Genomic DNA, 16,613 nt, shown 5'->3' on the forward strand with positions numbered 1-16,613 from the left:
TTCAAAAAGTTAAAAATAGAACTACCCTATGACCCAGCAATTGCACCACTAGGTATTTATCCAAAGAATACAAAATTGCTGATTCAAAGTGGGTACACGCACCCCAATGTTTACAGCAGCACCATCAACAATAGCCAAATTATGGAAAGAGCCCACATGTCGTTCAACTGATGAATGGATAAAGATGTAGTATGTATATATATGTATACACACACACACACACACACACACACACACACACACACTGGACTATTACTTGGCAATAAAAAGAATGAAACTTTATCATTTACAAAAATGTGGATGGAACTAGAATGTATTATGCTAAGGGAGATTCATCAGAGAAAGACAAAAATATGACTTCAATCATATGTGGAATGTAAGATACAAAACAGATGAACACAAGGGAAGGGAAAGCAAAAATAATATAAAAACAGGGAGACAAACCATAAGAGACTCTTAAATACAGAGACCAAACTGAGGGTTGTTGGAGGGGTTCTGGGTGGGGGGTTGGGCTAAATGGGCAAGAGGCAGTAAGAAGGACACATTTTGGGATGAGCAGTGGGTGTTATATGTAAGTGATGAATCACTAAACTTTACTCCTGAAACCATTATTACACTACATGTTATATAACTTGTATATAAATGAAAAAAACATAACAAAAAAAGATAAAACCAAAAAAATATCATGTTAATAATTAAACATATGTGAGTACTCTCAAGTTCACGTGCTCACACAGATGTGCAAACACACATACTCTCACCAACTGGGGCCATTCCTTATTTATACAATCGCTTCCAGTGTATAAGTGTTTAGTTGAATTGAGGCCATTATTCTATAGGATCATTATATTTATTCTTTAAATTGCTGGAGCTTAATGTTTTAGTATATGATAAGGTAAATATTGCATTGTTTACTTTTCCAAAAATTCTTAAATGTCTATTTTTAGAGGAGAATTTTAAACGAGTTTGATCAAATTCCCTAAGCATGTTCATTACAATTACACTAAAGGAGAGCTAAGACCATGAGTTCCTCTGGGAAAAGCTGACGATGTGGTCTAGGTTTTCACATATTCAAATCTTCTGTTATAGCAGTGAGTGAAGGTTTGTGATTTCATTATAGGTCAGTACACTTGTGTTACACGTGTGCATGGGTGTGCTGCTACTGAGAACAGCGGAATCTTTATCTTTATTTCAGGCTCTTTTATTTCTGCTTATTTACTCCTGAGCATAAACAGATTATCTAGACCTAGTAACCGCTGTGGGATCTCTCTGATTTCATCAAGGGATGACTGTGGGGCACCTGTGCTGAGCCCGTCCTGTCTCCCACGCCTGAGTCCATCTCCGGGAGCTGCAGGCTGCATCTTCCCATGGACTGCTGGGAGAAAAGAGGGGCCCTACGTGGCAGGGGGAACGCGGAGGGCCAGAGAGACCCTGAGACTATGTTGCAAGTGTCATGGGGAGTGGTGGAGGGGTCTGAGGGTAGAGGGGAGTCTCCTTCCTCTCTGCCTTCCTACCATTTGATGACCTAAGGCAGTGACCAATTACTGTTTACATCAGTTCAGTGCTGCACAGTGAAGGGATTAATCTTGGATCCACTGGCAAATGGGTCACTGCTAGCCTGAATCTCCATGCTTTGGGGCATGGGCTCCATTACCTCATTTCCTGCTACTTCATGGGGAATGTGTGCATGTGTCAGCATGTCCTTGCACATGCTTGGGTTGCCTGTGTGTGTGTGTGTGTGTGTGTGTGTGTGTGTGAGCATGTGTGTGTGTTTGAGTTTCGGGTCAGGGGGAGGAGAGGGTTGCAGAACACAGGAGAGCCAGCTGCATCACAATCCCAAGGTTATGATCTGAGATCTTCTCAAAGTTCACTGGCTTGACAGACAGCTATCAAGTTCAGTCTTCCTGGAGAGGGGAAACTACATCCCAGCTTTGTCACACCCCCCTCCCTGATGGAGCTCCCTCCGTGCTGCAAGGATGGGTGACGATGGGCAAGGACAGAGGACTCAAGAACTCCTTGGCATGAATACATCATAAGGCCGATCTGTACCCAGGTTCTAATTGTTCCATGGAAGAACACTTTCCCAGCAAACATACATGAGCTCATATTTAGAAGGAGGTCTGTTATCAGCATACTATCAAAATAACAGTGACATTCACAATTGTTTGCATATATAACACACTGCGCTGTGGACAGATGGACTCTGTGGACTCTGTGGACAGAGCCCAGATATTTCCCTATGACTCTGGCAGCATGATATGGGTGTTGGAGCCTAGACTTGTACGTGAACCTTCCGGGGGTCATCACCTGCCTTGCCGCACCTCTCCACAGCCCCGTCACATTGAGTCCATCACGAAAATTCATGCACTCAGTTTCCACAGCTGTGACATGCAGAGAAGTGACCACCTTGCTAGAAGAGAAGGAGCCAGGCTGGCAGTGAGGTGTCAGCTCCTGATGTTGGCCCTAGGGCTTCTGGGCAGGAGACTTAACTGTGCGGGGCCTCAGCTTTCTCCCCATGGAATTGTGGGGGGAGTGTTGTATTAAACACTTAGAACAGTGTCTGGCCTCGGGAAGCTCTGTCACGGGCAGGTGTGGTCCCTGTGGGGTGGCTGTGAGGAGGAAAGGAGACGCTGTGCACAGGGCGTTGTGTGGGGGACACACAGGGTATGTGCACTGGGACACAGCACCGTGACCGTGCATCACGTGCAGTGGGGGAGGGTAAGGTTGGCCACTGTTGGCCTGATTTCCTGGCGGACCAGTCGGTGAGCTAAAGGGCTTCCCTGGGATAAAGCAACAAAGGAAAAGAATAAGGACCTTGGATGGAAGCCAGGGTTTGACTCAAGATTAAGAAACTAGACTGAGTCTTGTTGGGTCATTCTGTATATGTGTGTAGGGAGAGACGGTCTTGAAGAAAACAGCCACACTTGAGTCTCCAGGAAGATGGTCAGAGGGACAAAGTCACATGGGAGGGACCCAGGAGTGGGAAGGGAGCCCACACCCAAAGGGCCTACTTATGGGCTCTCAGCTCTGCTCAGGATGAAGGGGGTTACTTTAGATGGCCCTGGGTGTTGCCACTTGCTCTCTGGGTGGCCTCTGTGACTTTGCTGGCCTCTCAGGACTGTTTTCCCATCAGCAAACAAACAGGGTCACTGTGACTCCCAGCTTGAAAGAATACTGGGCTGACTCCAGAGCTGGCACGGTAGGGGCATGGCAGAGTTCTGGGCAGCTGCAAGTGCCCCACAATCCGTGACATTCCCAGTGGGGTCTTGGGAAAGGGACCATATCAGAGGGTGCCCAGTGCCCCTGCTCTCCCCTCGATGGGGTAGGATGGCCCTTTCTGGTATCTCTCCCTTGTCCTCCCTCTGGTCTTGGACCTCCCTCCATGTCTTGCTCTGTCCCTCTGCCCGGAGTGGACGTGGCTGGGTGGGTTCAGGGCACAAGGCCGGTGTGGTGCTAGTGACCATAATGGGGCTGTGGCCCTGGAAGAGGCTCCAGGAGATCCAGATGCAGAATGGGCATCTGTGCAAACATGGCTGAGACCGCGAGCTCTGTTCAGACTCAGAGCCAGGAGCCCAGTGGTCTCCTGAGGAGCTTTGAAACCTCTGACAGCAGACATGGCCCTGCTGGGTGTCAACACACATCCATGTGTCTCCTCAGCAGGGTCCCCACCCCCAGGCGTGCCCAGGACTCCTAATGCTCACCTGGCCACCAGGGACAGTCATGCTTGCCTGAACTAAGAAAATGACTAACGCAGCCCTCACTATAGATACTGGGGACACCACGTCCTCCAGGCACCTGGCCCAGTCTGAGGTTCTGATCATGGGGAAGCTTAGGCACATGATTCCCAGGCAAGCCAGGAGCATGCTCTTCATGGGCCCTAATTCTGAGCCCTGCATTGGTTTTGGGGAAACCATTATGGTTTCATGAGTGCTGACCTGGTGGGGGCAGGGCAGTGAGAAGGGTGGAGGCAGGCCCTGGGGTTCAAGGCCAGCTCTGCCACTCCCAGGTTCTGTGACCTGGGGCAAGTTGCTTGATTTCTCTGTGCCTTGGTTCCTCCTTGGTAAAACCGGCATATTAGTAGTACCTGCACATACAGTTACTGGCAGGATTGAATGTGAAATTATGGAAAGTTCTTAGACTGGCAGCTGGCATAGGAGGAACTCTAACAATTAGCTGTCACAACCATTAAATTCCAAGGGGGACACCTGTAACATGCAGGCTTCTCCCCGTTGTCACAGGTAGTGGCACGTGGAGGGACTCTACTGGCTGGCAAAAGCACGCAATGTTGGCCAACAACATGGGGGTGTCACCATGCCCTCCAGCATTCCTGGCACATGAGGGAGCCGCCCAGGAGAGTCTCAGAGGATGAGGGTGTGGATCCAGCAGACACAGGTTGGGGAGCTCGGTGGGGAGGGATGATGGCTGGGGGTCAGGAGAACTTGCTGGCCTGCCTCCTTCTCCAGCCTCTTTCACTTAAGCTTGGAGGCACTGGGTAACACTCTCCCCAAGAAAGCTTCTTGTCCTTCTGATGGGGACCAGGAAGGAAATGCAGGCGCCCCATCCAGAATCCACACGGGAGGCTCATGAGCACCGCGTCTACTCGTCTGGGGCATCCTCCCGGAAGATGCCTGGACAGGGCTCTCTGACCCATAGTCCCTGAGCTCAGCTGCCAAGGACAAAGAGAAAAGGGCGCCTGCCCAGGGAACATCCCTGTACCCCTGCTTACCACGTTCCTGGGCTGACACCACATCAATGGGATCTGGTTGCAGCTTTGCACAAAGTCACACAAGGTGTCCAGTTCGCCCTGAAAAGCAGATGTGGCTGTGAGGAGGGTCCAGGGCCTGGCCGTCACCTCCAGAGGGGTAGAGGGCCTTCTGCCTGAAATGGCTCCAGAGGGCTCTGTCCCCAGGAACACACTGAGGCCGCCCTGTAGTCTCTGCCTGGGGAAGGGGCCTGGTGGCCTTGCATGTTTCAGGGAAGGCAGTGTCACTGTAGGTCACAGATTGTTTTGGAACCCGAAATGAGTCTGTATTTCTGGTGTAGGAGGAGAAGGCAGGGGCTACTTTGAGAGGAAGGGTCTAAGGTGGGGGACATGCAGGGTCGCAAGGAGAGGTCTTGCAGGGGAAGGTGATGTGGGCATCAGGGAGCTGGGCAGGAGCTGGGAGAAGGCGACAAGGACCTGAAGTGGGGCACACCATAGGCAGAAGGGGAAGAGGGCTGATCCCGGGGTTGCTGTGGAGACAGGAAGGGAGGACACCGGCAAGAGGCCCTGGACCTAGGGACAGGTGGCCTCAGGACTTCAGGCCTCTCTGGACGCTACTGAGGGGGCAGGTGGGGCTGTGCCTTGTGAGCAGGAACAAGCCCCATGACCTCTGCCCTGTCTGGAGGTGGTTTGGCTTCTTTGAGCCCCCAGCTGACTGTCTGCAGGCTGTCCTGTTGCCATCTGGGGCTCCTTGCAGGGTCAATAGGGAGACAGCCGGACTAGGACTAACATGCCCGGGCCCTGGTAGAATGGTTCCAACAGGTGCATCACCCGAGATGCAGGACCAGGAGGAGGGCAGAGCCCATAAAGGAAGAATATGGGGTTCTTCCTTTCTCAGCCAGGGCTGCCTGGCGCCTCCCCACCCTGTCTTCATGCCCCCCTGCAGGGCCTGGAGCTCCCACCCAGGGTGCGGCCCTAGCACTTCCTGTGAGGATGTTTCCTCACAGCCTCCTCCTCCTTGAGGCCCTTGTCCCCATGTCAGTGCGTCCAAGGACAATGTAGTTAGCTTAGTCCCTCACTCTGCTGAGCTGACTCATTGAACAAACTTTGCTCAGAATTTTCCTTAAAGGATTCTTTTTCTGACCTGTGGGAGACTGTGATTGAGCTTGTGTTTTACTCCTCTGCCTGGTGGCCAGGAAAATGGAAGCCATTGTTGGAGCCACTGACAACCTCAGACAGCCTGGGACTGGCGGGCTGTGGCCAGCCACCAACATCTGAAAACCTGGGCCCCTTCCAAGCCTGGTGCCAGGCTCCAAGTGGTGTTGGTGACGGCAAGAGTCCTCACACTCTTTGCCCTCTCCTGGGGCCCGGGATCGGGATGGCCTCTGCAGTTTTTCCCATGCCCAGGGATCGATGTAGTGCCCACAAAGGTCATCTCCACCCAAGCCACGGTTCATGTGGGGCCATGGACTGGCTGCCCTCCCTTGTCCCTCAGCCCCACCTAAAGGCCCTTCTCACCTCTATCCGTCTTATAGTGTCTTCCTGGTACATACAAGAAGGGACTATCACCGGGGTACATGTCTGTATACATGTCTCTGGCTTCTAGGAAGAGAAAGCACATTCTGCCGTTTTGTCTGGGAGCTTCTGGTGCAGACATATAACATCTGTCGCTCCCGCACCTCTTAGTGGCCATTCAGCAATGGTGCATTGGGAGATTTTAAGGACACATCAGTAGCATCCTACACTATGGCAGTGTCCCACATGGTAAAAACCAGGAAATACAATTTATTTGTAAATATGACCTTTTCCCCAAAGGCTGACAAAGTCTCTCCTGTCCCTTTGGTCCTGGGGTCTGCCTTTGGTGGAAAATCCTGGTCTTAGGGCTGTGCAGTGGACAGGAGGGCTGTCAGGGTGGGAGCATTTGCAGGGGCCCGGGCTGCATTCATTTGCCCCTGGCAGATCCAGCCTCCTCAGGAAACAGTGCCATCAGTCAGTACAGCGCTGGCCAGTGGGGTCTTTTTCCTACCCAAACCCAGGCCCGGTCCCCTTCCTCTGACATAGTGTCCTGCTATAACTACTTCCTCTGGATCTCTTTTAGGCTTCTACCCTGAGGATCCACAGACAGCTCACCGGCCCTGGCTCCTTGTGCTCATCTGGGCCGGGCCTGCCTCACACAGCTTAATGCCAAGTAACACACTCTCCTCCAACCTCCCCAGCCTGTAGTCACTAAAATATAATTGTGGCCAAACCTCTTGCCCTGGCAGGTGACAGGGATGGAGATCAACAAAATGCAGCCCAACATACATCAGAGCCTGGGCAGGGACCAAGTTCTGAAAGTGAAGGCTCCTTTTCTGAATGTTCACCTGTGTATTGTAATAATCTTCCCTCAGCATCAGAGGCCTCCTCTGGTGCTTGGTCTCCCTGAGTCCTTCAGAAGCCTGGCTGCTGTGATGCCTCCCTTGTCACTGGGCACTGGGGTGACTTCTCCCCAGAGGACAGGGTAGCTCATAGGCCACTTCTGGACACAAGCATGAAGCAGGGGGTCCCTGAGATGCAAGCTGAGTCTCTGCCCAGGAATGGTAGACACAGTCTGTGCCTGCGTTTGCTCATGTGATGAACTGGGAGCTGATGGGAACCTGCCCACTGGCAGGATCAGGGGGTGAGTGGGGCTTGGTTACCTTGTGGCCTGGGGACAGTTTGTGTCATAGGGCCGTGTGGATCACTCACAGGGGTCACTCACCTTCCTGCAGAAACAGAGACAGCAGATCACCACCACGATAATGATCAGGGTTGGGACGAACAATGGGAAGAGGTAGTCAAGGGTAGGCTTTTCTGTGACAGCCATGGGTGCTGGTGCCTCCTGTGTGACAACTGTGGGCACTGTTGTCTTCTGTGTGACAACTGTGGGGACTGAAGTCTCCTCCTTTGGGGCATCTGTGGGCTCCGATGTATTGCCCTGCAAAAAGCACCAAAGTCAGAGTCCTGGGTGGGTCTGGATGGCCCTCACTGGGTGCCTCCCCCCAGCACCTTACACAACACCCGCACATCAGCGTGTTCCCACTCACCTCAGATTTCCCCACCTCCAGGGAGCACTGAAGGCCTCGAGGACAAGACTGCACTCAAAGAGCCACTGTAGAGCCCTGGGCCACAGAGCCCACCACTGGCTTCGTTCCGAGGCTCTGGCCCAGAGCCCTGACAAGGACCGGAATCCCCATGCGTGACATGCCAGCCCTCACTGCACGCCTCAGCCGCACGCGGTACAGTCCTGCCCTAAACCAAATGCGCGGCTTTCCCTGAGGCAGGGGAGCTACAGGGGACGGAGTCTGTGCCCAGGAGGGGGAAGCATGGTGGGGGCCCATGAACTCAGGCTCCTCCTGAGTTCTTTCCTAAATGTGCCTGCTGAGGGCAGCCTGTCAGTTAGGCTCCTGAGGGACAAATGGCTGAGTGTGGTCTGCTGGTCGGTGAGTGCCTGTCCTGGCACAAGCGAACACACAGTCAGAGGGCTGTCCGTGCTGCTGGAACCCTCCCAGCTGGGACTGGACACTAGGCTGGTGGCAATCAGGCACGGGCATCGCTCCTCCCAGGCAGCCCTCTTCCTGTGCCTAACGTGCTCTGTCGCCCATGTCATGCTGCCCCGCCCCAGGTGCCCGGGTGACGTGGAGCTCCGAGAAGTGGGCACCTGGGAGCAGCACCCTCTTTCCCACATGCCCATCCCTGAGCTGAGTCCCAGGCCCTCCCCACAGCCCTGGCAGCTTCTCACCAAGTGCCGGAGAGCAAAGTCCAGCAGAGGTCAGAGAGTTAACAGAGAGGGATGGCTGAGGAGCACAAGAAAGCAGCAGAGGCAGAGGGGAGGCTGATACCCTCTGCAAAATGACAGGGGTGTTCCTCAAGCGGGCTTGGGCTCGCGGGCAGTGATGGGCGTGTGTGGGTTCAGCTGTGTCAGCAGCTGCTGAAACACCCTGATTGCACAGGGCCACAGTGGGTCCCACCTTCACAGAGATCCCCTGTGTCTGGGGCCTGGGTTTGGAGCACCCCGCTGTCCCCAGATGTCCTGGACTCAGGCTCCTAACACACTAGCCTCCCAGCCTCTCCCACTTGCCCAGCTGGAATGCAGGATGGAGCGCTGAGCTCCCCACCACTATTCTTGGGCCAGCGGAGGTGGCAAGGGGCGAGGTGGGGTGGCAGAGCCCCAGCACCATTTCTGGACTCTGCTTAGAGCTCTAACCATTCCCTTTCCTGTGCCTTCAGGGACACCTGGTTCCCAGAGAGAGACAGCAGAGGTTCTGCAGGACCTGGACAGGAGGCTACATGGCAGGTGCTCTTGTGGAAGCACTCCCAGGGCACCTCACAAGCCCGATGTGTGGACAGCTTTCCGATGATCGGCTGAGGGCCCCAAGCTGGCTGTGAGAAGTTGTCCCAGCTGCCTGTCTGCACAAAGCAGTTGCTCGGACTGCCTGGGACATTTCCCCTTCTTTTGCCTCCCTTGGTGTCAGCTCCTCCCGTACAGTGGTCCTGGACAGTCCAGGAGGGAGGCCGAAGCCCCACCCTTGCCCTCACACAGTCGGTGCCAATGAAGATCATGTTGCCTCTGAATGTTTTGCCATTTTCCAGGCTGTATTGCACGACGAGGGTCCTAAAGCATAGAAAAGGAATATGGTAACCACCAATATAGATAGGTATAGTTCTTGCAGTAGGCTCAGCTGTAATCAGCAGCTTTCTATATTGCAATGATTTTGATCACCAGGCATTGGGTCCATCAGTGGGCACATGGCATGAGTAAGGAGGACTCACCCCAACTCCTACAAGATCAACCTCTGCACTGAAGTGTGTCCAGGCACAAGGAGCCCTGCATGGAGACAGATGCCTTTCCAGGGAGGGTGGCTTGGTATCACCAACACTGACTCTTTTCTATTTACAGTGCATGTCGACTTGGCTCTTGAATGGCTGTCTGCAGCACAGTTACCATTCCCAGGGACATCATCCTCCCAATCCTACCTTTCCCAGCAGAGCCTGGGCTGAGAGAATCCTTGAGTGCCTCTGGGGACCACCACCAGGGCTGGTGGCCAGGATGCCTTGAGTCCTCCCTAAGTTAGGCACATACTGCCCACAACATGGCATCCCACACTCTGTACACCTCATGGTGGCAAAAATGCCCATCTGACCCCCAACCTGGGGTACTTACTCTCCATCTGTCTTAAATTCATGGCCAGGGCAAAGTACTGAGTCTCCTTTTGGAGGGTAAGGTTTATTAGCTAAGAGAAAACCACAAGAGAATAATGTCAATGAGCATGTCCATCTATCCATCTCCCCTCAGCTGGTCCCTGACAAGCAGACTAACAACATTCTGGTAGATGTGAGCTTCCCTTTGCTGCCTTCCTCTGAGCCCCTGCTACGCACCAGGCCCTGTGCAATGCCTGGTTGGAATGGAAAAGGCAGGCTGAGTTCCTGCCCTCAAGGGCCCTATGTTTGAGGGATGGGAGGGAGACAGACAATGAAATAACTAACAAAGAACAAAATAAATGCAGAGAGTGACAAGTCATGAGACAATCATAAGCCACAGAAGGCATAGAGAACAGAAGGGAAGGGACAGCTACTTAGGAATGCAGGGCCTGTCCTGTCCTTTAGAGAAACCGTTTCCCTTAGGGGAACTGAAACATTTATCCCACAATGATGTGATGGTTGGGATTTGCTTCAAAGTAATTCCTGATGAAGGCATCAACAAAAACAGACTAGCCAGTGTTGATTATCGAAAGTAGGTGAAGCTGTGTCAAGTTCATGATACCATTTTTGCTACTTTTGTATATTGTTGAAAATTTCCATGAAAAATAAAGTACCTTTGAGGAGGAGATCCAGAAGGTGAAACCAGGTGAGGGGAAATCTGAGGAAATATTCAAGGGAAGAGTGTCCAACCTGTTGAGTGGCATGTGCCAAGGGCCTGGGGCAGAGCTAGCTGAGCTTATTGAGGAAAGACGTGAGTGAGGAGAGGTGTGCAGGGCATTGTGGGCCCTCAGAAGGGGTTTGGGTTTTATTCTAAGAATGATGGCTCTGACAAGGGGCTGCCCCAGATCCACTGGGGCAGCAGGACTCGTTGGTGGACTAGATACGGAGTGAGAGCAAAGAGGAACTACAGTTGATGGGCAGGGTTTGGCTGGAACGACTGGGATGGTGGTACCATTTAATGAGATAGCAAAGCCTGAAGAAGGAAGAGGGGCTTTGTTTTGTTTTGTGCTTAAGCGGGAGCTGGGAGGTAGCACTCAAGAGGCCCAGAACAATTCTGTCTCTTGTAGCTGTGGCACTCTCTCTCTCCTGAGGCCTAACTCTTTTCATACCCCGAACTTTGGTCACAAGTCATGTATATTCCCTCAGAATGGTTCATTTTCTTGTGGGTGAGCTTTGGCCCTAACTCACCCATCAGATTAGCTATAAGCTCCTGACCCTTTCACTGGGATGATAACAAAAGTTCATCGCCACGTATGGTTATGGGAAAAGAGTTGTATCGGCGAGGTAGGATGGTTGGGGTTAGTGGGGAAAAAATCCCTAAGAAATGCAGTTTACTTGACAGTAGGGTGTTCCCAGCAGAGAATAGCTGATGGCAGGCAGCCAGCATACTAAGGCCCAGAAGCTTGCCAGAGTGTAAAGTTTTCAAACCACTATTAACTGATTAAATTGAATACTTAATTTGCCATGTTACAGAATTGCTTAAAACATAAAAACATTATACACTAAAGACACAAAAGATAAAACACAAAGAAATGTTAATTTTAACACTTTCTATAAGCTTCTCTATATTTTCTAAAATGTTTTCTCAGATGTGTAAATCTCAGAAAAATGTAATTAGAAAAAAAATCAAATCACTCCTCATCAGTGCATCAGAGGTCTTGGCAATAAAAAAAAAATCCTGCTGGGCCACTTCCGACCAGCCTCTGAATGGATTCAGACTGGCCATCAGCTGAGATGCACAGGAATTTATGCTGGATTCTCCCACGTGAGGCCCTGGCACAGGTCCACACTGAAGAGAAACACTGGTGATCTCCAGAGTGGGAACCAGTACAGTCACAGACCACAGGGGAAGTATCTGTGCACATTTCCTAGGAGACAGGTTGTGTCTAATGTTCCCCAAGAACTATCAACTCAGCAAGGCAAAGGCCCAGACTAGGCAATCAGATCACCTATCTATTTTCTGGCTCTTCCTACACTGGCTCCTGGCCTTGGGCAAAATCATTAATTGCCCCTGTGCCTCATTCCACAGCTCTACGGAGAAATGACAGTAGGTCTATTTGAGAATTTTGGGGATAGCATACGCAAGGTACTTAGCACATTACCTGATGTAGTGAGTGCACTATCAATATTGGTTCTCCATGTAAGTCATACTCAGTCCCTAAGCCACTCCTGAGGAAGTACAGAACAAAGAAAACTCATTTCCTGAGGACATCTACACACTGCAAGTGTGGAAATGTGGCAACAGTTCCCTGCCCCATTCTGTGTACCCACGGAAAGGAGAGGGGCTAGAGATGCTCTGGGGGAGAGGAGTTGCTATGGGTTTACCAGATGGCCTTGGAGTAAGACTTCACTGCATATAATCTCATCAGGTCCAATGGATGCACTGGGGGCTCAGTGGGAGACAGTCCTACTGTATCACCCTGCTCTCTGGGGAGAATCACACCCACCTCAGCGGTGAGGGCACATCTGTCTGCCCAACTGTGTGCTTCCTCTGACCGCTCACCCACCATGGAAGAACACCTGATGCCTGAGCATTTCCCAATTATAGGCCTACATACGTGATATGACTTAGTCAGCCCAGCTACCATATTGGCTTCATTTTACAGTAGAGGAAAAAGAGGTTGAGAACAGAGCCCTCGTTTGGTCAAGGTCACACATGTGATGTGTGCCTGTGCCAGGATTCCAGGGTCCTGTTCTGGCAGCTGGCATCCTCTCTCAATCCCAGATGCACGCATTCTCCTGGGAGGCTACCAGTGAACCTGGCCCAGACTCGAAGCCCTAGGGCTGCCTGTGTTTCTCTTCAGCAGACTCAATGGATTTGGGTCCTTGTCTCTCAAGGTGAGTGAGAGCTGAGCCAAGGGAGAGGGAATACAGCTCTGGGGCAAACCCAGCACAGCACAGCCATTCTTGGCAGGGGTTAAAGCCCTGCTCTGAGAGGCTCTTGTGGTGTTGGGGGTTGATGACTTCCCAGCTTTGAGGTGTAGGTGACCAGGCTTCCCAGTCAGGTCCCTCCTTCTACGTGTCCATGCTGATCTATCCTCACAGTGCCCACAGTGAATGGCCAGCAAGACATTGAAGGCCTAGGTGGCTGAGGGGAAGGCAGCCTTTTGTAGGGCATTTGTCACTTGGAGACACCAAGGGGTATACTTCCTGAAGACAGTGATGTTGTTCTTAACATATTTGCAAAGAAGTTGTTTATTATTGGTTAGATCCACGCCAATTACGAAAAATTGTGCATATGTGGTTCTGCAAACGAAACATCCAAAGATCTTGTGAGGTAGTGCTGAGGGCTGCCTTCCCTCTGATTCTTCCCAGTGACTCATGGGAGAAAGCAAACATGTCAAAACCTAGATGCGGGACTCCCTGGGGCCCGATCTTCACCCAGTCTCACTCTGAGGGTCCATTCTGAGAGAAAAGGGGCCTTGAGTATTCAGGGCCACTCTCCACTTCTGACTCTGGGACACCATTAAAGGCATTCAGCCTCAGTCTTGCATAGGGGCAATGCCAGCCATAAATTTCTGACCCTGAAATGCCCAAGTACATGCTGAAGTGTGCAGACAGTCCTCTCCATGGGGTCTCCCACATTAATGAGAGAAGACCCAGGACAATGAAGCTGGAGACCCCAGGAACAGGGCTGGGACTCAGATGAGGCAGACAAAGAGCCCAGGACCCTGCACAGAGGTAAAGATAAGTTAAAGTAAAGATAAAGTAAAGGTAAGTTCTGTCTTAGCTGTGGTTCTGGAAGTCTCACATGATTGCTCTTCCCCTGCCTTTGCCTGAGGCTTCATGGACTACACACAACCCACCCGGGATTCAACAAGTACTTCCTCTTTCAGTGTGGAGACACTAATATGTGAGGTGCAGGTCTAGACCCTAGACCTTCCCCAGACTGCTGAGCCTCCCCTGAAGCAAACACCAGGGGTAGAGAAGACAGCTGATAGACTGGATCCCTAAGGATTTAGCCAGGATAGCATGTGGGTCTTTAACTGCAAGCCCAAGGTCATTAGCCTCCATCACTGCCTCCTGTCCCAGACTGGGTCATTCCAATCCTGGAAGCTTGGTTTGCCCTAGCGCAATTTATTTATTTACACAACCTTTATTATAGCACAACCTTGGACCTGGCTGCCCTTATTTCTCCTGCTTCAGGTCTCCCTGCAACTCCCATTGATCAGGGCAGTGTTTGCAAATTCTCTGCTTTGAAGAAAATAGATTCTGAGCCTGTGGCCCAATGCTGGCTGCTGTTGTGGTTTGTTAGGCATTCAAGTGTCTTCCAAAAAAAGCCTGCACATTTTCCCTAATAACCCAGATCACTAGCATTCTTCAAAAATGGGAACACCTGGAAATGGTGGGTTCATACTTCTGCATGTCAACCGTTGTCTGGGCTCTGTTCACATCAGGGGAGCTCCTCAGGGGCCAGCGCCTGCCTTACTGCACTACACCCCACATGCAGTCAACCATCCTTGGCTTGGCCTGACACATGCTTCCCGCTCATGGCACCAGCCTGGCCCCCGAGGGCACTGATGGCAGTGGTCCACCCAGCGGAGGCTTGATGTCTGTAAGTGACACGTCCTCTCCCACACACAGTAACCAACAGTACAATGCTGCTTTGAACTCAGTTGTTCCAGGCTGCCTGCTCAAGGCTCACACTTCATAAGGACCCTTCCCACCATGACACAGGGCTCTGTGATTGGCCTGGAAGGAGCAGTTGGGCTTATCTCCTGTGCACCCTTTCGCCAGCCGGGCTAGGGCCACCCTGAGCAGAGCTTTGGCTCTCAGTCTCAAGGAAGTGTCATCTGCAATTTATATTCCAGGATTTTTTATTGCAAAGAAGCATTTCCTTGCAAGACAGAACTGTAAATTGACAGCCCACACTGTAACTAGATACAGGCAGAGAAGGGAACAGCCAGCTGCATGTGGACAGATCAGGCTCCAGAGGAGGCAAAAATAGTGAGTAGATCCTTCCTGCCACAAGCACACAGACAGAAGGAACTGGAAGTGGGCAAATCTGTGCCAGGTCAAGCCATGTAACACTGGTGTTCATCCAAAATGACACTCCTCACTAACTGAGCATATACTATAGGCAGATCTACACTTTCCTTAACCTCTAATACCCGTGAGCTAGGCATTCCTACCCAAGCTTACAGAGAGGGAACCTGAGGCTAAGAGAGAGCAGGTGGCCTCCTCCAGACCCCTGGCAGGTACAGGGCCAGGATCTGACTTCAAGTACCCATTCCAGGACCCACTTCTGCCCCCTTTGCTCTTGTCTTAGTTCTGAGCAGCTATCATGAGGCTGCTTCAGAGGGATGGCCCCGCAGCGCCTGCACTTTTCGGGAAGAGCACATACTGTCCATATGCCTGTGACTCCCTTCCCACCGTGCACTCCCTGCAGCCTTCAGGCCCTGCTCAGTCACCACTTCTCCTCCACAGCAGCACCTCCTGTGTCCCTAGGCACTGCTGCTCTCAGAGGGTCTTGTCACTCTGGCAAGTGTCGGTACATGGAAGCAGGGTGATGGTGTCAGACTTTCAAGCAAAAGACATGTGGAGTTAAAGGATTTTGCTTTGTCTAGTAGTTTCTCCTTCTGCTCCAACACCCCTCACCCAATTTCTCCAACAGTAACACACACAGGAGGAGAATGAAGCCAAGGATGGATGAACATTGGCTTTCAGGGAGCTGTGTCTCCTAGGTAGACTCCCACTGTGTACCCACTCTCAGGTGGCACAGGGACCATCCAGTCCCTGGCAGGGAAACCGATCCTTCTTTATGAGAGTTTTCTTTCTGGAGGAAGAGTTCTACATCAGGCCTCCTGGGGCTCCAGAGAGAGGAGCTGGGAAGGCAGGCAGCCCGCTGACAAGGTCAGGAGGAAGCCAAGCAGTGAGGAAGGACAACCAACCAACCATGAGACTGACAAGGGCACTGGGTGGAAGTGACCTGCCCTGGGAGGGTCAGGCTCTGGGACACTACCTGCTGCTCAGCACCGGCTCTTTGGGAGAAATTCAACTCTACTGACCAACGTTTAAGCTGTGTGTCCTCTTAATGATGCAATTCTACTTCTGGAATTGATCCGGGGAATCCTGACCCACGCCCACAGAGAGGTGAGCCTCAGGGCGTGCACAGCCTGCTGTAGCCACATATTAGGAACCACCACAATATCGACCAGGGGAGACTAATGAAAGAAGTTTCCTCCATCCATGTAATGGAGTATGTGCAGATGGCTGGAAAATGTTATGAACTGCATGATCCCATTAATGTAAAAATACCTTGAAAAGCATATATAAATAGCTATTTGCATCTATATGATCAATTATATATGGTAGCTATTTCTGGGAGGCAGTAATAGTAGAAAAAGGGTAACTTTATGATCATAGAGGGACAATAGCTATCCACATTAGTGAAAATTGTGTCTTTGCACTGCATAGTGGGTCCTGCCTTCGCCCTTTGGGTCCTAATGCCCCACAGTCCGCTCTACCCTCTGCACACAGTGAGTCTCTTGGCCACCCTGTGGGACGTGTCCACCGGATCTCAGAAGAAAGTCTTCCTCTGCCCTGTGTCCTACTGTGTGCCCCCACTGATGTGCTCTGGATATTGGGGTTCTTTGCAGACAGGACACATCAATGATGGCACATATTAGGGCCATCTCTCTGGGCCATCACGTGGAGGAAAAAGAATGACAGCGTGCCAGCCACAGCCTGC

At 51.6% G+C, this 16,613-nt stretch overlaps 1 protein-coding gene across 3 annotated transcripts in view; it reads right to left on the bottom strand.

Moving 5' to 3' along the window:
- The window catches only part of LOC125148347 (anthrax toxin receptor-like), a 70,973-nt gene that overhangs the window by 5,611 nt on the left and 48,749 nt on the right, over positions 1 to 16,613 (bottom strand). For all 3 annotated transcript variants that reach the window (XM_047826361.1, XM_047826362.1, XM_047826360.1), the window contains exons 5-7: positions 7,443 to 7,658; positions 6,221 to 6,304; positions 4,727 to 4,804 (exon numbers count right to left, since the gene is read on the bottom strand). In XM_047826361.1, the coding sequence (XP_047682317.1) occupies positions 4,727 to 4,804; positions 6,221 to 6,304; positions 7,443 to 7,658 (378 nt within the window). The remainder of the gene's footprint in view (positions 1 to 4,726; positions 4,805 to 6,220; positions 6,305 to 7,442; positions 7,659 to 16,613) is intronic.

Source organism: Prionailurus viverrinus, chromosome D2, assembly GCF_022837055.1.
Source record: "Prionailurus viverrinus isolate Anna chromosome D2, UM_Priviv_1.0, whole genome shotgun sequence".
NCBI lineage: Eukaryota > Metazoa > Chordata > Mammalia > Carnivora > Felidae > Prionailurus > Prionailurus viverrinus.